We start from the raw sequence: 23,578 nt of genomic DNA on the forward strand, positions 1-23,578 counted from the left end.
TTTCAACTCCCAATATTCTTGTTCCCGACGTTTTTCACATTCCTGATCTATCTTATAATCTATTTTTTGTGGGACAATTAGCTGAACTAGGCTACCGTCTTACTTTTGATTACTCTGGATGTATTGTTCAGGATCCGAGGACGGGACAGGAGCTTGGGACCGGGCCTAGAATTGGGCGTATGTTTCCCGTGGATAACCTTCGTCTTCCACCTGTTGCTCCCGTCTCTGTTGCTGCTGCTGTTACATCTACATCTTCTTCACCTTCTCTTGTTCTATGGCACTCACTACAAGAAAATTGATTTTTCATAGCACATTTTTATAGCGCTTTTACCATAAATGCTATTACTCATTTTCGGTAATTTCAATAATTAGCAATTGGAATGAAAAAACGCTATAGAAATATTCAATATTAGTGGGCCGTGAAAATATAACATATTTTGGGAAAAATAATTCAATTCCCCTCGCCGTTTCTTATAATATCAATCGGCAAATATCTCTCCTATCGGCGCCACAAAATCCGCTCTTTCTAGGGTCTAGACCCTCGTCTCCCTTGCGTCGATTTGTCGATGTGCCATCTCGCCATTTCTCTTTGTTCTAGGGATAGTTAGTGTCTCTCAATCTCTGTTTGTTCGTTTATTTATTTAATTTGTCTGCTCTGCTAAATGCCCTAATATCAGTTTTTTTGCTAGAGAAATCGGAATCATCGATGTAGGTTAGCGAGGTAGAAGTCGTTTGGAGCAAATTAATGTGTCCAACTGCCTACTCTTCTTCCACAACCCTCCAAGAAACTCCCCAATTTGTAAGCTTCCTATCTCCTTAATTTTACATTAAATTATTCTTGTTCGTTATTCTAGTTTTAAAATAGTTTAATCGTATTTATATATGGTTTGTTATTCTCAGGTTGCAATATGTATTCATAGACTTATTTATATTGTTTAATCCATTTTTATTTATTTCTTTCGGTTTCGTGCATTTCAGGGTTGGACAGGGGTGAAACGTATAAGCATTAGTTAATGTGTACTCTGTGTGTGGAATTTAATTGTGGGTAAAAATAATAGTGGTGTGAAAAAGAGAGTAACATCTTATAATTTTTGTAATACATATTCCCTTGTATCTACATGACTAATACTGGAATACCTTTAAATTTATTATTATTGTATGATCATCACATTTTTTTTCTCCAGGCTGGCATTGAATGCTAAAATATGTATAGAAGACCTTGATGATAATGAAAGAAGACTTTTCGTTGAGTTGAGTGACATTACAAACTTATAATCTTGTGCTTGGTGAGACAATATTGAAATTGAGATTTTTTTAATCAATTTACCTTGTGCTAATTTTACATTAATAGCTCAGTTTGTTTATGTTTTATTTTTATTCATTTCTCCACACATGTTCAATTATTGTTTATATTTGCTTTTATATACTGTAAGATAGAAAATGCATTTCTATTTTTGCTCTGTAGATTCAATTGATATTGAACACCTTGGATTTCAATTTATTTGGCTTTATCATAATTCTTAACAGGTATTGGGCAACACAAATGCATGTTGATGATCCTTGATTTGATATTGCTTCTTTATTGATAAGGTCAGGTATTTTTTTCTTTCATCAGAATGGAAGTAGTAGGTTAGTTAGTATGTATATGCCTTCATGAATTCGCCTTATTTGATAGTGATTCTAAATAACACATAATTTTAATCTATTTGTCTAGTTATTGAGATGTTGTAAATGTATATGGTGGTGCAGTTGGAAGTGAGACGGCCACAGTTGGATTCTTATCTATACAATATGTGGTTGATCTCTTAGGTTGTATAATGATATTAAGGAACTTCTTAAAGGTTATATATACAGTGATAGACATGTCAATGCCTTATATTTTATATTATTGAAGTTGAAAATTCTTACTTTCAAAGGATCGTGTTTGATTAGTTTAATGAGTATGAGAATTTGATCGAATTTACTTAGTAATCCATGAATATATATGAGGTGTTGGATTGATGTAATCCTTGATTCCAGTTAATTTGTACATTATTTTATCTATGTTCTTACAAGTTGTGAAGTTCTTTTTATCATACATTAGGCTTGTAAAACATTAAATAGGCAAGACTAAACTGGCATGGCTAGTAGACATGTGCGACTTAGAAATTTATTGTAATTTTTTTCCAATATATTACTACTGTTATTCCTTACTAACATATGTATCCTTCTTTTTTTAACAGGTCAAAAACTGTAAAACAGAACTGTAGAACAATGATGAATTTCAGAAGAAATGGCTTCATGTAGTCGCAAGTTATTCATTGAGATCCATTATGATTTTTTTCGTGATATTATCGCATGTATTTTATTTACTGTGTATTGTAGTAGTATGACTTCAAGTAGACAACTTTATGTGTTTTTTGTATAAATTTAATCGATATTAATAAAAATTGTTGATTTTTAATATACTTATGTTTCATGTGATTGATAATTTTATTTTAGTTGATAGCTATTGAAAGCGAAACATGGAGACAAGCATTAAAAGACTAATATAGCACATTGAAATGCTATATTAGAAAATAATAGCAATAAAAAAGAATTATCTTTAATCTACAATAGCATTTCAAAAATGATGTAGAAGAGCAATAATAGCGAGAAAAAGATGTTATCGTAATTTACAATAGCGTATTTTTGCTGTTGTTCAAAACCATACAATAGCATATAATAAACGCTATAGTTGGCAAACATACTATAGCGTTTGCAAAACGCTATAATAAGACTAGGACCTATTATAGCTCCGGCAGACATAGCGTTTGTAAAAACGCTATGGTAGCCTATAATAGCATTTCTGAAACGCTATAAATGACGATATGTGTTGTAGTGACTCTCGCCTTGGTCATGCTCCTAAATCTCGTCTTCAGCACTTAGCTTCTAAAGGTCTGTTAGGTTCTGTGTCTAAATAACATTTTGATTGCACCTCGTGTCAGTTAGGAAAACAACCAGCCTTACCATTTAGTACTAGTTCATCAGTTTCTAATAAAAATTTTGACTTAATTCATTCTGATGTTTGGAGTCCCTCCCCCGTTACTAGTATTGGTGGCTCGAGATATTTTGTTGTCTTCATTGATGATTATTCTCGTTATAGTTGGATCTTTCTTATGAAATCTCGCTCAGAACTATTGTCCATATATAGTAATTTTGCAAAAATGGTTGAAACTCAATTTTCACAGCGCATCAAAACTTTTCGATCTGATAATGCTCTTGAATATACTCAAAATGCCTTTCAAAATATCCTTCATTCCTATGGCACTGTTCACCACCTTAGTTGTCCAGGGACCTCTCAACAAAATGGTCGAGCCGAGCGAAAACTTCGTCACATTCTTGACACTGTTCGTGCTCTCCTTCTCTCTGCGAAAATTCCCTCCCCATTCTGGGGTGAAGCTGCCTTGAATGCAGTTTATGCTATCAATCGTTTACCAAGTCCTGTTATCCAAAATGAAACTCCATACGAGCGCCTCTTTATGAAATCTCCAAACTATCATCAACTCCGTTCTTTTGGTACAGCTTGTTTTGTCCTTCTTCAACCACACGAACACAACAAACTCGAGCCTCGGTCTCGCCTTTGTTGTTTTCTTGGTTATGGAGAAACTCAAAAGGGCTATCGGTGTTATGATCCTATCTCTCATCGTCTTCGTGTCTCTCGTCATGTTGTCTTTTGGGAACATCGTCTTTTTGTTGAACTTTCACATTTTCGTCCTTCTTTGAGTACCTCATCCGAGTTAGATATATTTTCGGATGATTCTCCTTATCCTGTCGACTTGTTTGAAAATACTTCTATTCCTCGCTCCAGCACAACCCCAAATGAACAGGTGGAGAATGAACAGGTAGAACACGCACTGCCCAGCTCTGACCATGAGTCCCTTGCTCCTGCTCCGCCTGAGGATCTTACAGACCATGCACCACCTCGTCATTCAAATAGGGTAAGATCTATTCCTTCTCATCTACTTGACTATCATTGTTACACTACTCTTGCCACTTTGCACGAGCCTCACTCCTATCATGAGGCTTCCACCAACCCTTTATGGCAAAATGCCATGAGAGAGGAACTTGATGCATTATCTAAAAACCATACTTGGGATCTTGTTACTCTCCCTCCTGGACAGTCTGTTGTTGGATGTAAGTGGATCTACAAGATCAAGACTCGCTCTGATGGATCCATTGAGAGATATAAGGCTCGTCTTGTTGCAAAGGGTTTTACTCAAGAGTATGGAATTGATTATGAGGAGACATTTGCTCCAGTTGCTCGAATCTCTTCAGTTCGCGCTCTCTTGGCTGTTGCCGCTGCTAGTCGATGGGATCTATTTCAGATGGATGTTAAAAATGCATTTCTAAATGGAGAACTATCTGAAGATGTCTATATGCAACCTCCGCCAGGACTCTCTGTTGATTCAGACAAGGTATGTCATCTTCGTCGTGCACTTTACGGTCTTAAACAAGCCCCTCGAGCTTGGTTTGCCAAATTCAGCTCCACTATATCTCATTTGGGTTACTCTGCCAGTTGTTATGATTCTGCCTTATTTCTCCGTCGTACTGACAAAGGCTCCATCTTCCTCCTCTTATATGTGGATGATATGATCATAACTGGTGATGATCCTAGTGGAATTCAAGAATTGAAGGATTTTCTGAGTCAACAGTTTGAAATGAAAGATCTTGGTCACCTCAGCTACTTCTTGGGACTTGAGATTACTCACTCTAAAGATGGTCTTTACATTACTCAGGCCAAATATGCATCTGACCTCTTATCTCAAGCCGGCCTCACTGATAGCAAGATCATTGATACTCCCGTTGAACTCAATACTCACTTGACTCCCGCAGGGGGGACATTGTTGTCGAATCCGTCACTTTACAGGCGTTTGGTGGGCAGTCTAGTCTATCTTACTGTCACTCGTCCTGATATCTCATATGCGGTTCATCAAGTGAGTCAATATCTATCTGCTCCAAGATCGCTTCACTATGCTGCTGTTCTACGCATCCTTCGATATCTAAAGGGTACTCTTTTTCATGGTCTTTTCTACTCTACTGAGTCACCTCTAGTTCTTCGAGCATTCTCCGATAGTGATTGGGCTGGAGATCCCACTGATTGCAGGTCAACTACTGGTTATTGTTTTCTTCTTGGCACATCTCTAATATCTTGGAGAAGTAAGAAACAAACATTTGTTGCCCGATCCAGCACTGAAGCAGAATACCGTGCTCTTGCGGATACCACATCTGAGCTCATTTGGCTTCGATGGCTTATCAAGGACTTAGGAGTATCAACATCCTCTCCCATTCCTCTTCATTGTGACAATCAGAGTGCTATCCATATTAGTCACAATGATGTCTTTCATGAACAGACTAAACACATTGAGATAGACTGTCATTTTATCCGTTCACACATTACTCAAGGTATTCTCAAGCTCTTCTCAGTTTCTTCCAAAGATCAACTTGCAGATATCTTCACAAAGCCTCATCCTAAGGGACGTCATCGTGATTTGGTCTACAACCTCAAGTTGGTTTGTCACCCTCCTTGAGGTTGAGGGGGGCTGTTAATGTATATTCTTAGGAAATAAGTTAGGGATTTGATTTGATATACTTTACATAAGTTAGGAGATTTGATTTCATTGTAATTAGTAATTTCCTTGTATAGCTTTCTCTCTATGTGTATAAATAGTGCCTCCTATGGAGAAGAATACACATCAATTTTTCCTCAATTCAATTAACAATTATTATAATAAAAATTAAAAAAAATCTCGATTAGGGGTGTTGGTAAATGATTAAAGATAACAAATCCCTGTTTTAGAAACAACCTTAAGAATTATTCTAAAACACAGTAAAAGAAACAAAATAAATTCAAAGTATCCAAATTTAATTCTCAATACACCACGATTCTCAGTACACTCTACATCGATTCTACATCGAAGTTATGTTCACTCTGAATTTATACATCAGAAACCATTTGGTTCTTGAATTCCAGGAAAAGTGAGCATTCAGAATATTAGCACCTAGATGAAAACTTCAAATCAAACGGAATCTTGCCACTCCGTACAACCATAAAAGCAGCCGAACTCATCACCATCACAAAAATGCCATGATTGTGTTTTCTTGAAAATAAACGCATATATTAGAGTGAAACACTGATTCTTCATGTGTTAGGAGAAAATGCGATAAGAAAAATAAGAGGTGAAAAGAAGAGAATAAAGAAAATAAAAAAACGTAAGTGAGAAGAAGAAGAAGAAAATAAAAGAGAAACTCACACCCCGAGTCATGAGATATCAGGGAACACCAAAGAGGACTCCGACAGTAGCCATGCCGCCGGCCACGGCAAATAATGGCCCTAGTTCCACCGCCTCCGGCTGCTCCACGCGATCCATTGGGTGTCTTCGTATTAAGAAAGTAATCGGAATAATTATTTTTTTAGAAAGCAACGTCAATAAAAGAAGCTTTCTTGAAGAGATGGTGCTATAGCTAGTATAAGTACATTTGTAGATCATAGAAGGAAAATATTAGAAAAAATCAAGTTCTAAAAACAAAATACATAACCTCGAAAAAGAAATGAAAAAGGTCTTCTTGAAGAAATAAACCTTGAGTAATTAAAAGGGAAGAAAAAGGAAATTTAACGAAATAAATCAAATTTGTCGATGGATAAGAAAAAGAAAGAATATATATTATTTAAAATAGCAGATCGTGTTCAAAGATCATGATAACGTGGGAGAGTGGGTTTTTTTCTAGAGGGTCTTGCGTGATGAAGTTGAGAGTAGTTTGGGTTTCAATTTTTCGTGTTTAGTGTATAGTTTGTTTAGGGTCTTTCTAGGGTGAGATACCCATGTTCTAAACTTATTTGAGATATGCATTAATCACCATTAATTTTCTAAGATTAAATCTGGACCCTAGGAAAATAACATGGTTTATGTTCTAAAAAATGAAGTACTTTACCAAATTATCCTTCGATTATTTTTTATTAAATTAATATAAAATTGATTAATATTGAATTGTCTAATTTAGACCCTACTATATTTTAATTAAATAATTAATTTAAATTCATTGTGACCGAGTTTTATTTGATAAATAATCGAAAAAAATACATTCATTAGGAATAGAACTCGTGACCTCTTAATACATTTATCACTCCTAACCATCCAAGCACATTAACTTACTATGATATATTTAACCATAATTGTATAAATACTGTTAATTCAAATATTAATTGCAACATTCATTATTTTTAAATGGTATTAAATAAATTATTAACAAATTTAATAAAATAAAGTTTGAAAACTATAAAGAATTGCAGTTCAATAGGCCAAACATCTATCATTAATTATATAATATTAGAAGTATTAATAAACTCCACCATTTAAAAATGTAAAGAATGCTCAATTAAATATAAAAAAATGCATAACTTAATTCAAACTCATTTATGTTATTTAATCGATAGTGTGACAAATCCAAATAAAAAATCAAATAATATATTTATTTAGAAGAAGAAAAAATTATAACTCATTCCAATTAGTCGTTTTCTTAGTTTAAAATAAAATTATATACTACAAATACTATATTGTGAATTTTCTTTTAATATTTAATTTAATCAATTAGTAAGATTTGAATCGATGAAGTACAAATCCTTTCAATTAGTAAACATTATTCAAATATTTGAATCGGTTGCTTAACTATTGACATAACATGTTACATAATTGATTTAACTATTTATAAGTAATGTCTAATATCTTTTTAATTCAATTTTGTCATAAAAAATAATAAATTTAATTCCTAACACATGTAAGAACCTAATCGTAAATCATAATATTTTATCAGCGTAATATTTGAACCAATTAAGCTCAAGTCCTTTCAATTCGTAAACATTATTCAAATATTTGAATCGATTCATTAGCGCGATCAACTATTGACAAGAACGTCTTAATCAAATTAACTATTATTAATTAAAGTGTGATACATGTTTAATTCAATTTTATCATAAAAAAATAATTCCTAAATTACGCAAGAATCAAATCATAAGATTAATTAAAGCGTATGATTTGAATCAATTAAGCGCAAATCCTTTTAATTTGTAAATATTATTCAAAAATTTGAATCGATTAAGTTCAACCACTAACAAAAACGTATTAATCGAGTTAACTATTTATAAATAAAGTCTACTATCCTTTTAATTCAATTTTAACAACAAAATAATAATTTAATTCGTAAAATCGTAAGAATTAGATCGTAAATCGTAAGATTTAATCTAACCATGAACAGATTAAATCTTACGATTTTTATGAATTAAATTTTATTATTTTTATGATAAAATTCAATAAAAAAAGGTTACTAAACTTTAACTATACACAGATTGATTAATACGCTATTGTAAATTATTGAGTTTAACCGATTCAAATATTTGAATATTGTCTACGAATTGAAATGAGTTGAGCTTAATCGATCAAATCTTTGAATATTGTTTTTGAATTGAAAACACATGAGTTTAATTGATTCAAATATTACGATTTAATTAAATCTTACAATTTACGATTCAATTCAAACTTCAAATTCTTTCGAAATTCATTTTTAAATTACACGAGTTGAACAACATTTCCTTAGATTTTTAAATTATATTATATAAAGATTTGTTAGTATGGGATATTTTTAATATATAATAATAATAATAATAATTATATGAGAATTAATAATTTATTTAACATTATTTATATAAGTTTTATAACCATTATAAATTGTAGCTTAGTGATATACATCCGTATTGTTAGTTTATTGTCAATTATGTGTTGTGTCTTAATGGTAAGTATTCTTGTATGTTTTTAGATGGTTACAAGTTCGAATTCAGGTTGATGCAATTTTGGATGGGTGGTTTAATGATTTTTACGAATAATGATATAATTTACGTTATAAATTTTAATTCAGCAATAAATATATATTTAAAATTGCATTAAAATAGAGAGGGTAAAATTGACATTTCATTAATAATTTATAATTGCTGATTTTTTAAAATAATAATTGTAAAAAGGGTATTTGCGACAATACATAAATGGAGAAAAAATAAGTTTTTTTGATGGGACATGTGTCGCAATTTAAATGGGTATCTCATAAAAGTTTAGAACACATGATCTCACCCTAGAAAGACCCGTTTGTTTATCGTGTCAATAAAAAGAATTGCTGATAAAAAACCTCCAAATTAACCAACCAAAATGAAAAGACAGAAAAGCCCTTAGGGTTACAATATTTTACAAAATTATTTCTAGGGTTTGGGGAAAACTTTTTTTTTATATATAAAGATTATCTAGGGATGTAAATGAGTTAAACTGACTCGTTAGCCTAATGAGTCGATTCAATAAATGCTCATTATGCTATTTATATTTTAAATCAACATTAAAACTCGTTGTTGGCTTGTGAGCTCATGAATACTTAAAAGTGAGTTCGAGCACAAAAGAATGCCTCTTCTCACCATTTCGATAAGAATCGTATTCTATTGTTACGACTTTGTTTGTTTGTAATGCGAGAGTACATAGTTAACTATATAAATGCATTAGATAAACCTATAATTTTGCATAATAATAGCTTGCATTTGTAATGCAAGAGTACATAGTCAACTATATAAATGCATTAGATAAACCTATAATTTTGCATAATAATAGCTTGCAAGACGTAAACCAAAGTGGGCTGCTAGTGTGTAGACTTATGATTCTACCATAACGTGCATTAGTATTTTAATTAATCATGAATATATCATTTTATTTAATCATATTAATAATACACATACACATGATAGAAGAGAAACACAAAATTTTGGAAACAACACGCATAATATTACAATCTCTTGCTATCGCCTATCGGTAGTGGCGGCGGAGGTGGTGGTTCTACAGCTCTTGCTTGGTGGTTCTGACGACACCCTCCCCTGAATTAGTGCTCTTCTTCTGATCATCATCAGCAACAATGTCAATCACTTTGGCCTCCTTCCTCAGTTTATCGCCGGCCAATTTGGGCACGGTGATCCTGAGCACACCGTCTTCAAGGCGAGCACTCACCTTCTCCACGTCAGCATTCGCCGGCATCCTGAACTGCCGCCAGAACTTCCCGGCGGTCCGCTCCACCCTGTGCCACCGCTCGTCCTTCACTTCCTCCTCCGTCCTCCGCTCGCCGCTCACCCTCAGCACGCGGCCCTCCTCCTCCACCACCTCGATCTTCACGTCCTCCCTCTTCATCCCGGGAATGTCGAGGGATATCTCGTGCGCCGCCGGCGTCTCCCTCCAGTCCGCCCGCGCCAGTGCCACGGCGGCGCCGTCGTCGTCTCTGGAGAGGGCGGCCAGGGGGGAGTGCTCGAGGATCTTGAAGGGGTCCTCCGGCGGGAACATCATCAAGTCCCAGATCGGGGAGCGCGTGTAGGGCACGAGCGCGGTGGTGGTGGTGGCGGCTGGCAAAAGAAACGCCACCAGGGCTAAGAATGTGATCGTCATCATTGTGAGGTTCTTTGCTGTCTCCATTTGCTGATATATATATATATATATATATATATATATATATCTTTGCTCTGTAGGAAGTGTGTGTGAATTAGTGTGTGCTGGTTGGGGTATTGAATGTGTGAGTTTTTTCTTGAGCGAAGGAGAGAACTGAGAAGGGGATTTATAGAAGTGGTGTACATGGTTCTAGAGGGTTACGTCAGGTGTTTACATGGTTCTAGAGAGAGAGAGAGGACATTACATTGTTCTAGAGAGAGAGAGTGGAGTAAACTCTGGAAAGGTCACGAGTATTGATATACATAAATGAACTACTTCTCTAGCTACTCAAGTAACTACTTTTTCAAAACAAGGCCTATGATATATGGAATGAATGAAAATGAAATTTATTCGTACTGTACATAGTTTATAAATTTCGCCCTCTTTCAAATTCATTTATCTACTGTCATGGATGGTTATGATGTCTATCTTAGAAAATCATATATACAGTTAAACTTTTATAAATTAATACAGTTATATAAATTTATATAGTTGAGATAGATAAAATTCTACTAATTTAGCAAAATATTAAATTATCGAGCTAATAATTTAGTACGATTTTATCGAGTTGGGACCGTAAAAAATTATTATTTAAGCGAGGTTGCTAATTTATCGAGGTTCTACGATATATAGAGAGGGTAAATTCCACTTTCCCCCTTATATTTGGCTTGATATCTCTTTACCCCTTCTACTTGCGACTGCATCGATTTGTCCCTGCTGTACTTGAAAAATTGTCTCAATGTGGTTATCGCCATTGTTTCAAACATTTGACATTAACACCGTTTGATCTAAGTTTAATAATTACAAAAAAACCACCCTTCCCAATTTAAATAATTATTAAAAAAAAAATATTTTAATAAATAAAATAAAAAAATAAACTGTGGTTAGCGTCGTGGATTATGTTTTCTCATTGTCTTGATTTTTTTATTTTTTTATTTTTTCGTTTTTTTTTTTGTTTTTTTAATAATCATTTAAATTGAGAGATGTGACATTTTTATAATTTTAGATCTTAGGTCAAACGGTGTTAATGTCAACGGTCTGACAACTAACATCGAGGGCCATATTGAGACAATTTTTGAAGTACATGGACAAATCAATGCAATCAAGAGTAAGAGGAAGTAAAGTGATACCAAACAAAGTAGAAAGGGAATTTTACCCATATATAGTCTAAAATGATTTTACTATAATTTCAGAAAATCCAATCAAGCCACAATTGCATTTGCTATACACAAGTAGTACAAGAAAAACAAAACAAACCCTGTATTTCATTCACTCCAAAGGGCAAACATCAATTTACCACTTCAACAAATTAATCTACATCCCAACCACCATGTGTTGTGACAGGGAAAAACAACACCAAATGCACACACAACAATAGAACTTACAAGGCAGCAACATTTTTCAGTTGCCAAATAAGCTTTTGAATTTAGTAATGCAATCCAACGCTCGGTTGAAATCACTATCCTCGAGCGCAATAGTGAATCGGCAGTATCCCGAAATTCCGGTCCACGAAGCACTATTGATGCACAAGCCAGTGCTACTAAGCATTGCTTCCCTTATATTTTTATCATCCAGCTTTATTTCAAGGCTACTATCGTCTTTATTAACTGTGACCGTTTTGCCAAGGTAGGCTGATGGCTTTGCTAAAACGGAAACGCCCGCTTGAGCTTCAAGCACCTCCCAGCCACTACTTTCAAGTGTCTGTCACATGAACCACAGTCAAGTTAGCATCAGATATTTATCTTTTTACAAGCTGTTTAATACTGATGAATAGGGTCAGAAATTAAATCAAACTACTCAGATACTCCATTCGGGGATCGATATTCAGTAAAATCTTGTTTGAGCTCGATCCGATAACACAAACAGCACATATTTTTTAGCAATTCGATATAAAAATGGGGGTACTAAATGCAATAAATTCAAAAAAAAAAAAAATCAAGAAATTTGAGCTCGATTTGTGTTCGGTTTGGTTAAAGCTCGTTCGAAGTAAATGTCGAGAAGTGCCAAATTAAATGTTGCAGTTAGTAAAACCTATACGGAATTAAAAAAAATAAAAATCAGTGCGAATGAATGATGTTTGTAGGATGCAAGAGATTTTACCTGCTTCAATTGTTTATATCTACTTCCCAGAATCTCCGTCTGTTCAGCTATAGCGTCCAATAGATTCCCCGTTTTTTGCTCTGCGAGATCCAGCAATTTCTTCACCGTGTACTTGATAGTGCTGTGAGGTTTGCTTAATCCGGCAAAGCTATGGAAAACATCCGCCAGAGAAGGCTCGTTTATGAGAAGAAATCCAAATTTAAGCCCACTGCTAAGCATCTTAAAAAACAATCCCCCAAGTAGAGATACACAAAAGTTTGGATTAGAAGATGAAAGTTTCTTAAGGGTAGCTTCCAGATTCCATCCAGCAAAGCCTTTGGAATTGAATTCCACGCCCGAAAATGAAGTGTCTAAAATAACTCTTGCTCCAAACTTAGCACATACAGATAATAACTCGGTTATCTCTTCGTTACTGTAAAGCAAGCCAGTGGGATTAATAGTCGGACCAGAAATGTAGATCCATGGTTTGTTAACACTCTCCAATGCAGCAGTAAGTGTTTTCTCTGTTAACTTGTAACCTGCCTCTGCATTTGTCGGAATGCTCGCAATTTTCGCCTTCAAGAATTTTGCAGCAGATACATAATTTCCGTTGGTACCGGTCGGGAAGCACAGAGTACCACCCTCTTGAACACAGCACAACACCAACTTAGTGAAAAGTGCCACAGGACAGTCGGCATAAACGAAGTCAGTGTTGCTATCGGATGGATAGCCGTAAGTGCTGCTGACCAATTGTCTAATGCCACATGTCACATCGGTTTCAGCTTCTGTTATATTCTGTCTTGCGAAACTCTCGAAGATGGCAGCCTTAACTGGTGTCGTTATGGGCAGAAAGCTTTGGTCGATATCCATATGAATCAGTGAAGAGTCGTCAGATTCGTTTATTGATAACTCGGCATCATCGAATATTTGGATAGTTGAGCTGGAAAATCCATTGACCTCAGTAGCACTAGTCTTCTCCCCCTCTCTCTAAAGAAAGTGATAAATGAAAAGTGAAAAAGAGTTCGATTATCTACAAATTTAAAATAAAAACATTCTCCAAGTAGATTAACCTGTGAAGGTGGACGTCGATCGGCAAGCTGAAAAGCTAGAAGCTCGTGGAAAAGACAACCATAGTAGTATTGACTAATTATTGCAGTGCTTCCTTGTAAAAGTTCAACAGTCTTGCTTAGAGCTCTAAACATTTCCTTCTCCTCTGATATTACAAAAGCCACTTCTAAATCTGTATAAACCTGGATTCCAGAGAATAATTAACGAGGTCGAAGGAGCGTACAGACTGTATATATCCTTAATGTTAGTAAATAAATGTATACCTGATTTTTCAGTAAACTGCAAACGATTGTTGCATGTGGAGGCAGGGGATTTCGAGCGAGATACTTGAGGACTCCATTGGAGCTGGGAAGGCTAGAGAGCTCAAACTGGTCTGATATGTCCAAAAATAAACGAGATCCAATATCTCTTGTTGTGTCTAATAGATGCTCAAATGATGAACTGGTAACTGACTCGAACTGAGCCATCCCAGTGACTACTACCTCTGGCCTCAACTTTTTTATCAGCTCTACCATCAAGTCTGACTGACGTGGCGCTTCGATGACTGCAATTACTTCCTCTGAGTTTTCTCCTGTTTCCGTCTTCTGCAAAGGGAAAAAGGAAATTACGAAAAAGAAGAGTTTCACTAGGGAACACCCGGAAATTCAGCGACAAATATTCAATATTGTTTCTTCAAAGCATCTTAAGGTGAACATCAAGAATGTCAGCTGCCTATCACGATGGCTGTTATAATATTTTTTTCATACACATATTAATATAAAACAAGCTGAATTCGAAGGCAATGATATTTAAATTTTAGAGAAATAATAAAGATCTAATAGTGATAAAATGGACGCAAAATGACTTTGGCACCTCCATACCTCAATATCTAAGGTTGTTAACCATTCCCTCGGTAAGTATCGGGATAATTGTTCATCAACGACGGCAAGACGCGGTGACAGCAAACGGAGAGCACTTTCGATTGCCACAGATCTAGAAGGAAACACAACCACATTCTAGCCCACCAAAATAGAAGAAGAAAAGATCACGATCAGAAATAAAAAAAAAAGGTGAAAATATTGTTCATGAAGCGTTTGTGCACAGTGAAGACAAATTGTAGAACTCTCCATAGACAAATGAAATTTGGAAAGATCTTCCATAAAAAAATGAGCAGCAAGAGTAACCAATCAAAAATAAATATAAACTAAGTGGAAAAATGTCCATAAATATATCATCAGCAGTGTGTGCATGTGCATTTATGTTAAGGTTTCATATCGGGTTTCGTATTTCCAGAATTTCAAGAGTTCATCGGTCTTGACTATAGCCCCACAAATAAGCCAATTAAACACTTGGGAAAGCAAAAACCAAAAGAATCTTAGGTAGCTTGAATCACTATGAATAAGAGCAATAATGTACTGTTAGAGCAACCTCGAGAGTTACAGTTTTACTTACATCTGCAGTAAGCGGGATATGATGGTATGTTCTCATAAAGCGAGCAATAAGACTACGAAATCGTCTGCTTCCTGCTGGTGGTTCGTAAGGGAAAAACGAAATGTCTTTTAAAACATTGGCAAGATAAGCCAAGAATGGAATCTTCTCATCTGCAACAGAATCATCTTCGAAGGACAAATCTAACGAGCTTCTGATATCACTGAGTCCATTTTTGAGAAACTCAAATATCTTTTTTACCTGTCAAAGCAGCAGCCACTATCAGGCTCACTATCTCTTTACCGAACTGATTCCATTACTGTTAATTTTCTAAGTGTACCTACAAACTTCTATTCATGGAAAAATTCCCAAACCTGATTAGGTTGACGTATTTGACAACTATATACTGATAAAGCATGAGAAATACGGCCACCCGATTCTGCATAAGCCCATGCTGTTCGGGCACAAATCGGTTGGTCTCCAGCAAGTCCCATGAAGAACTCGAAACGGTGGGGACCACTTTTTTCGATTTCAACTAAAGCTGAAATATCCGTGTCAGCAGCCTGCAGTAAATAGGACATCTCTGAAAATGTATTGCTTGATTGGATACAAAAAGTTCCTTAAAGTTAATGTTAGAACCTGAAGAACTTTGGTCTGCCAAAGCTTGTTAACACGGAGACCACGCCTTTCAAACAAACGTTTACATACAGCTTGTCCAGGGCGACCTCCCATGTTAAAGATCATAATTCCGAGAGGTTTTATAACAGATATCCCTTCTTCAACGGCTCTGGCAATGAGACCTAAACCGAATTGGTCCTCCACAAAACCCTAAAAGAACAAGTAAGAGCTCAAGAAATAAGTGAAAGCAGCTCTGTATGCTTTCGAAATAGACATGAGCACATTAGGAATAAAATAAGAATAGATAGTTGAAATAGCACACAACCTGAAGAGCACAATAGTTGCTCAGAGAATGTAAGAATTCTTCGCTAGCATTCTCCGTAATTATTTTTGACATTGCATCTGGATTAGGGTTAAGAATCTGCAAGCGGAACAAAATGAGAAACATTCGAGCATCTATAAAGAGTCATTTTCTAACAACCTTAGAATAATGTCAAAACATTGACAAAAATGATCAGCAAAATGTGTGAAAACCATTTCATGAAAATACCTGTGGTATGCATCCAACAATACGCTCGAGTTCTATGTGATTATCTTTGCAGTAAGATAGCAAATCAGACTCATAAAACTCAACCCTGTCCAGTAAAGTTTTTTGCTCGCCGTCGTAAATTGGTTGGCCGTTGTCATCCAGAGCATTCAAATATAAGTTTATCCAAGAAATCTTCACTGCTCTTGGATTTATATCAAGCCCATAAACCTGCAAAATAGTATTTTAGCGCAATGTTAGAAGACATGCATAACGAATTAGGTTCTTCACCGGAGAAAAGATGCAACGACAAGAAAAAGGCATTCAGAAAAATAAAACATAATAGTACGATTAAGGAATCATGAACCTTCAAGGGTGACCACTTTTCTGCAATTGCAATGGATATCCATCCATTTCCACAGCCAAGCTCAGATACAGTCTTGTCCTTGAAAATGGAGTCTGGATGTCTATTGAGTCCCTCGTAGAAAGTGAAGGACCAATCCTCGGGTACAAAGATACTCGGTATTACCATCATTATAAGTTTCTTCCTCTTCTGGAAACCTGTAACAGGTGATAGGAAAATGTCGAGGCAGCAAACAAGTGCAAACTATTAGAGCAAAAAATGTTTAAAACCTACATCAGTATAGTACAATCACACATTAAATTGATCAACATTCAAATTCTACGGAAACCGAGGGAAAACTAAGGCCAACAATAAAGTAGTACAGATACATTTAAGCTGCACAATCTGAAATTGGGATTACATCAAATCAGATACACGAAGGAGAAACATAGCATGTCGAAATTCAGTTAGCCGCTAACATAAGCCTGAGGTTCGTTGAAGATATAAAATAGTATTTTTATCCAATACAGCTACTTGCAACTGATTTGTGGAGGCACTGAAAAGAATATTTCTAATTCCAAGCTTATCTTGAGCTTATGAGAAACTCAAAAGTTACAAACAAACTTAAATTAAGGGAATCACAGGCACAGTTAGTTTCCTTTGCTATCGGCATCCTTAGTGCTCTAAACTATAGCAGTTACTATTTGCAAGAGTAGAATGTACCATACTTCACATAATACTCGAAAACACGAGATTTTACTCACTGCATTACAATTCAGTTAAATTCTCAAAATCGTTGCGATTGTAGTACCATTCTGTATTCATAATTTCATATCATGTTATTAGTATTATATAAAAAAAAATAGAGACCAAGAAAGTATCGGTGAATAAGCAATCGATGCAGTGCCAGTCAAAGCCATTTTTCTCTGTTCCGGAAGAAGGCATATTCCATGGCCTCAATAATTGAACCATCCTACTTGAGGTTCATATATAATTATATACAAAGTCATGATATCGACGTTCAACAATCAATTTGGGGGTCCAGAATTTGAGACTTTTTTTTTCTTTCTTTCCATGAACAATATCCAATAACCATAATCGAAATTTCTGTCCCCAAATTAACCTCCCCCACACAAATTCTCCATCAAATCACACAGCAAGCATACACCCACAAAAATACACGCGTATATACAAATACGATACATCCGTACATTTATACGTATATATGCGGAATGCGAATACTAATCGAAGTCGAAATGGTGCGATTACCTTCGTATTGTTCGAGATAGATTTCCTGAATTTGGAAATGGTAGGTCTGGAGGCAGCGTTCGGAGGCTTCCTTGGAGTTGAACCGTTTATGGAGCTCCGATAGGAAGATCCGAGCATCGGTCCGGGTAGTCGGATCCTCGAGCCGCTCAAGGAGTGATCGGAGCGCACTGTACGCTGCGTCGCCGGACTGTTCGCACTGGTTCAGAAATTCTTCCATTGTTCAACGCTGATCACTGTGTGTGGTGTGTGTGTTTGCAGAGGACTGAAGAAGAAGAAGCTGTGGTGTAATATGGCGTGGCTGTGTGTGTGTATATATATATATATATATATTACAAACCTATAAAGATGTAGTGCGATGATGAATAGTAACTTAATAAACATTTTGATTTTTTTTTCAAACAAAATCGCACGAAACGACGCCGTTTTAAGGGAAAATTTCCAGCGCAAAGCACAAATGCAATTTAATTTCGAATTATATTTAATGCTCTATTTATGGTCGGACCAAAAATGGTGGGCCCTTTTAATTTCCTATTCTCTTTCATACTCTCACCACTCGCACACTCACGCGCTACATACACGTCATTACCATTTCATTTAATTTTTCATTTTCTTTTACAAACTCCCACAAAACGGCATCGTTTTGCCTAGAAAACTCATCCCTGCTCACTTTCGGCCGCCGCCCTAATTTCTCCTCTGCTTTTCTATCGTCTGTCATCTCGCTGTTGACGTTGTGCCAGAGGTAGGTTGTAGGTTAATTCTTTCTTCTCCTCTCACTTTGTTCTCTCTTGTTTTCTTTCTTCGTTATTCATTGCAGCGTTGTAGTTTTCCCCTTTCTCTCTAAAAAACGAGATACATTGGATTTTGCTCTGTTCTCTATAGGTTTTCTTTCATAAGCCTCTATGTTATCTTTCTTACTGTATTTTTGTATGTTTATTTCAATTTTTTGTTTTCGTTTTCTATTGAATCTGAATGCCTTTGTTTTACAGCGTTAGTTTTGACAGGTTCGTGCCCTTCTTCCAATCATTTTATGGGGTGATACTTCGAAATGCTAATGGACGGTTTACTACTCTTCTCTGATTGTATTTATGTATGTTTGCTTGTAATTTCAAATTTGTTTGCGTGTTTTGTGCATTTTTTTTTTGCTTGATCTTTGTTTTATTCTTAATCCAAATTTTGTGGATTTGTTTTTGATTTTCTCCGATCCAGATTATGTACCTTTGTTTTTCGATTTTATCTGAATCCTGCTTTGGTGCCATTGTTTTTGTTAGGTTTTGGCTGTCTCTTTTATTACCATTTGGACGTGTCAGGTATATATCTCTCCCTTTTTTGTATTATTCTTGATGCATTTGTGCATATAATTATGTGTATTTATCATGCAACTAAATCTGATATTGTATCTTGTTAGACTTATTTTCGCAAGTTAAATTTTGTGCTTGTTAAGTTGTTATGTTTATTTGTATTTTCAGTTTGGTTTTTTTCATTTACTGATATGGGCCTTTGTTTCCAATATTTATTTCATCTTTAACAGATATGCTTGAAAATGCTAATGGAATGCCACTCAGATAAGCTCCTTGATTTCAGCAATGTGTGTTCTTGGGTAAATTTCTTTACCACCTCCTTGACAAGTAGTGATATATGTGCAGTTTTAATCTCAGTGCGTACATGTTTGGTTTGTTTATTGATTATTGTTTATTGATAATTATCTTTTTGCTCATCAGCAAAGTATATCATATATACTTTTCTATGATATACTTTTCTATTTGTATCAGATACATGTGTCATTCTTTGTGGTTTGTTGTTGCCAGAAAATTCTAATTTCTAAAATATCTTTTATTGGTTTTGGTTATATTAGTTCGTAGATGTTTTTGATGTGTTGATTTATAACTTGATTTATTTGGTGCTTATACCCATACTTGACACCTTTGTTTTTTATTTGCAATTTTAGATTAACAACTAACAGAATCAAATACACGAAATGAAGCAGGTGATAACACTGGAAGGTGTAGCATCGTTAAGAAGGTAAACCGAACACTACTTCAGTAAATAGTAAATACGAAGGTTAAATTATTATTAGGAATCAAACGAGACCTAAAGATACCCGTAGTTCAAGTTAATTGGAAGCTGCTGAATAGAACATGACTCTTACGTCTTACTTGATGTTCAATTTTTACGTTCATGATATTTTTTTGAAGTTATATATTTGTGGAATTTTTACTTGATGTTCTCTTTTTCTTTCATTACTATTTCTGTTTTTGCTTTATTGCATTTACCACCCCTGCATTTGCTGTATTTACTTTAACTGTGACAAAGTTCCTCATATTTTAATTGTTAGCAAAAACTCCCCTATTGTGCATTTTTTTAGCATACCCCTAAAAACACACCATTTAGGAGGTTGTGTGCTAAAAAATGCATCCTAGGGTTTTTTTTTGTTAATATTTACAACAATCTCAAATTCTCAATGAGTATTTCAGCAAATTCGATATAATACAGAGTACTAAATACAATCTATTTCTATTTTTCAGTAAGATGTCCATTTCTCTTCTGAAAATTTAACTAAAGTCTTTTGTTTTTATATAAGCAAATATATTACTATAGTTTTGTTTGGATGAATCATTTCACTATGAATTTATTAGAATTACGTCTCATTCTGAGCCTTTGTTTGATTCATTATAGTGAATTTTGTATCTAATCTCATTCTGAGCTCTCGATTGAAACTTTTCGATTCAAACACATCTTAAGAAATGTTATGCTTACGAAGTTTTGATTAAATAACCATCTGCAGTTATAGTAGTTGTCCTAAATATAAAATAATCCTAATCTTGTGCCTTATGAATTAATGATACAGGATGAAAATGAGTGGGCTGTAGTAGAACCACTGCATCTTAGTTGAGGAAGGTACACAGACAATGGAAGATATATTAGTCTCTTCTTTGGTACCAACCTAACTGATGTAGTTATTAAAGGTAAAATTTAAAAAAAATGATAGTTGTATGTATTGATATAATATAATTATCTTTGTCACAAGATTTTGTGGTATTTGAATTATTTAACTTTTACCTGATTTTTTTTCCAGGGGATAATGACACCAATAATGGGCAGGGTGAATCCTGGTGAAAGAATTTCCACAAGGGAGAATTACAGTAAACTAGAGTCTAGACCTTATTCAATTATAACACTTGTTAACTAACCATTATGGAATGTTCATCCTGTCTATAGCAGGTAATCATGCAAATATCTGTTTCAATACTTGATTTTTTATTTTATTAATGCATTGAATTAGATTTTTTTTTGGACATTCTTTGAAAAGCTTTTTCGATTTTCTCTAAATCCAGTTTTGATGCCTTGGTGTTTGCCAAGTTCGATTTCTCTTATAACGTTTTCGAAGTGTGCAGGTGACTACCAATCGTCTTCCGCAAGATGACTTATGGGTATATTTCTTTATTTCTCTCCTTTTTGTTTTTTTCATTGTTACTGTATTTGTGTTTTATATGTATGTGGATATATTATGCAATGATATCTGCTGGTTATGTATCTTGATGGTCTTATTTTCGCAAGTTAAATTGCATGTTTGTTATGTTTATTTGTACTCTCAATTTTATTTTTTCACACATTGATATGGGCCATTGTTTCCTTCAGCTCCAGTTTTTTTCAACTTTTTATTTCCTCTTGAGCAGATATCCTTGAAAATGCTAATGGGGATGCCATTCAAAAAAGTACCTTGAAATCCGTGTGTGTTTGGGTATATTTCTTTACAAACTCCTTGAAGTGCCCTGAAACATGTGTTTTTGTAATTATTATGCTTATAGGATTGGTTTGTTTTATTGATAATTATGTTTTTGTTTACAGGAGTTGGTTCCATGCAGCACTTGCTACTTGTCATTTAACTCTGCTTTTATTTTGTTGTTTTTGTCTGTTTCATGTATACTAGAGTATTGTTCTCGTTTGTAAAACAATCGAATTAATTCAGCTATACATCAAGCTATACAGGGCATTATATACCGCGCGTGGCGCGGTGTGGCCTCACTAGTATATATATATATATATATATATATATATATATATATATATATAAAATTAGACCGAAATTCAAAATATTGTTAGATATTTTAATTCATTTATTTTTATTTTATTTCTTGTAAAGAATATTCATATTTTATTGTATATGTGGTAAATGGTAATAGTGCTCTCCTAGCTGTTTTAACTTTTACCTGTCAACTTATTATTAATAATAATAATAATAATAATAATAATAGTAAGGGGCGGATATATGCAAGCCCATTTTTTTATTAGTTCAAACACACATAAAAGAGTTTATTAGTTCAAGCCCGTAAATTAATTTAATTTTATTACATCAAAACCAAACATGATGAATATACCATTATCAATAAATAACACCCCAATAGAAACAAATTTTATTTTTCATTTGTTCAAGACAAAAAAAAAAAAAAACAAATAGAGAAAAAAAAAAGAAAAAAACTCATAATTGCCGCCACCAGACCGCCGAGACACCGACCAACGAGACTTTCACCGCGCCGGCGACGACCAGCGACCCAACCACCGCACCATCACCACCACCCCACCACCACCAACAAGTCATTTTTATTAAACTTTTGTTTGTTAATTCAAAAACATTAATCGAGCATCGATTATTGATAAATATGCGTAGATGAACATTAATCTATATTTACTTCTTGTTGGGTTGCAATGCTTTAGCCGATTTTGGAAAAAAAATTAAGATTGAATTTTTTTTTTTTTTTTGTGTTTTCGTTGGTTTCCCAAATTGGTTTATCCAGACCGATTTTGTACATGAAAATCGGCGTTACAATGTCGATTTTTGTTAACCAAATCGGCGACACAACGCCGACTTTACAAGTCAAAATCGGCGTTGTAACGCCGATTTTTTTGTTTTTATTTATTTATGTTTTTTATTTGGTTTTGAATTTCATTAAGGATAATTAGTATTTTATGTTGAAGGTCTTGAACTAATAAAAAAATGGGCTTGCATATATCCGCCGCCTAATAATAATAACAATAATATCAATAATAATAATATAATTATATCAAATATGCAACTATATATTACAAGTACATTATAGCTTAATTCATATAACAAATTGTAATTGAAAATAATAATAAGTTGACAAAGTAAAATACAATTACAATAGCAGACAAACTATACGAGAGATGTAACAATCACTAGAATGTGCACCGATAAACTACATCCTCGTATAGCTTTTCTTACTTCACTATCTAGACACTCTTATAACAACATATTTGCTGTTTAATAAGTTGAATTTAAGATGTAACTAATTATTTCTGTCAATGTTAAAAAGTTATTCTAACACAATTAATCATTGGTGTTACTAAATAGAATTGAGTAACATATGATCCAACTATCTTAGATGGTTGCAATTAGCATATAGAGTTAATTAGCACATGATATAATGGTTAATATTTTAATCATTTTCTTAATCATTTCCCTATCACTAATTTAACGAGGTGGGAGCTTTAAACGGGAGCAATTATTATCACCATTAGCTCAATTAAAAGAGAGCATGCATCCCAATGATCGTTACTTTATCCTTTTATAGTTTTATTTAAATAATTCATCATAATTGCCTTTTTTTTTAGGGCATATTACAAATAAGCCCATCAGTGGGAACTTATTCATAAAGAGATCCAGACAATATTCTCCTTTACCAATAAGTCCACACATGGTCCAGATTTATGTAAAGGACTAAAATAACCCCT

The 23,578-nt window shown here is 34.4% G+C and overlaps 2 protein-coding genes and 2 long non-coding RNA genes across 16 annotated transcripts; 2 read left to right on the forward strand and 2 right to left on the reverse strand.

Moving 5' to 3' along the window:
* The first annotated feature begins 426 nt into the window (after nt 1–426).
* On the forward strand, nt 427–2,443 carry LOC105949043 (uncharacterized). Of its 2 annotated transcripts, XR_016030058.1 has the most exons (4): nt 427–603; nt 690–799; nt 1,528–1,590; nt 2,223–2,443. It is a non-coding gene; the product is annotated as an uncharacterized LOC105949043 (long non-coding RNA). The 2 variants fall into 2 exon arrangements; XR_016030057.1 differs by lacking the exons at nt 427–603; nt 690–799 and adding an exon at nt 815–1,045.
* Nucleotides 2,444–9,729: 7,286 nt separating this feature from the next.
* On the reverse strand, nt 9,730–10,710 carry LOC105960580 (16.9 kDa class I heat shock protein 1). The gene has a single exon (XM_012984769.2). It carries the CDS (start codon nt 10,503–10,505, stop codon nt 9,882–9,884), a length of 624 nt encoding a protein of 207 aa, XP_012840223.1. The 5' UTR covers nt 10,506–10,710; the 3' UTR covers nt 9,730–9,881.
* Nucleotides 10,711–11,680: 970 nt separating this feature from the next.
* On the reverse strand, nt 11,681–18,157 carry MMT (methionine S-methyltransferase). The gene is made up of 12 exons (XM_012984807.2): nt 17,828–18,157; nt 16,583–16,776; nt 16,240–16,446; nt 16,015–16,110; nt 15,711–15,899; nt 15,446–15,634; nt 15,096–15,332; nt 14,525–14,659; nt 13,928–14,248; nt 13,667–13,846; nt 12,618–13,583; nt 11,681–12,218 (listed from the first exon to the last, which is right to left on the reverse strand). The coding sequence occupies exons 1-12, from the start codon at nt 18,042–18,044 to the stop codon at nt 11,919–11,921; spliced, it is 3,231 nt and encodes a 1,076-aa protein (XP_012840261.2). The 5' UTR covers nt 18,045–18,157; the 3' UTR covers nt 11,681–11,918.
* A 105-nt stretch (nt 18,158–18,262) lies between these two features.
* Nucleotides 18,263–21,797, forward strand: LOC105976133 (uncharacterized). Of its 12 annotated transcripts, none has more exons than XR_016034448.1 (8): nt 18,268–18,566; nt 18,814–18,914; nt 19,096–19,134; nt 19,356–19,424; nt 19,773–19,846; nt 20,673–20,790; nt 20,901–21,255; nt 21,502–21,797. It is a non-coding gene; the product is annotated as an uncharacterized LOC105976133 (long non-coding RNA). The 12 variants fall into 12 exon arrangements; XR_016034455.1 differs by having other exon boundaries at nt 18,829–18,914; XR_016034456.1 differs by having other exon boundaries at nt 18,512–18,566; nt 18,820–18,885.
* The last annotated feature ends 1,781 nt before the right edge of the window (nt 21,798–23,578 follow it).

The sequence above is a fragment of the Erythranthe guttata genome, chromosome 2 (assembly GCF_056151865.1).
Source record: "Erythranthe guttata isolate IM_541 chromosome 2, IM_541, whole genome shotgun sequence".
NCBI lineage: Eukaryota > Viridiplantae > Streptophyta > Magnoliopsida > Lamiales > Phrymaceae > Erythranthe > Erythranthe guttata.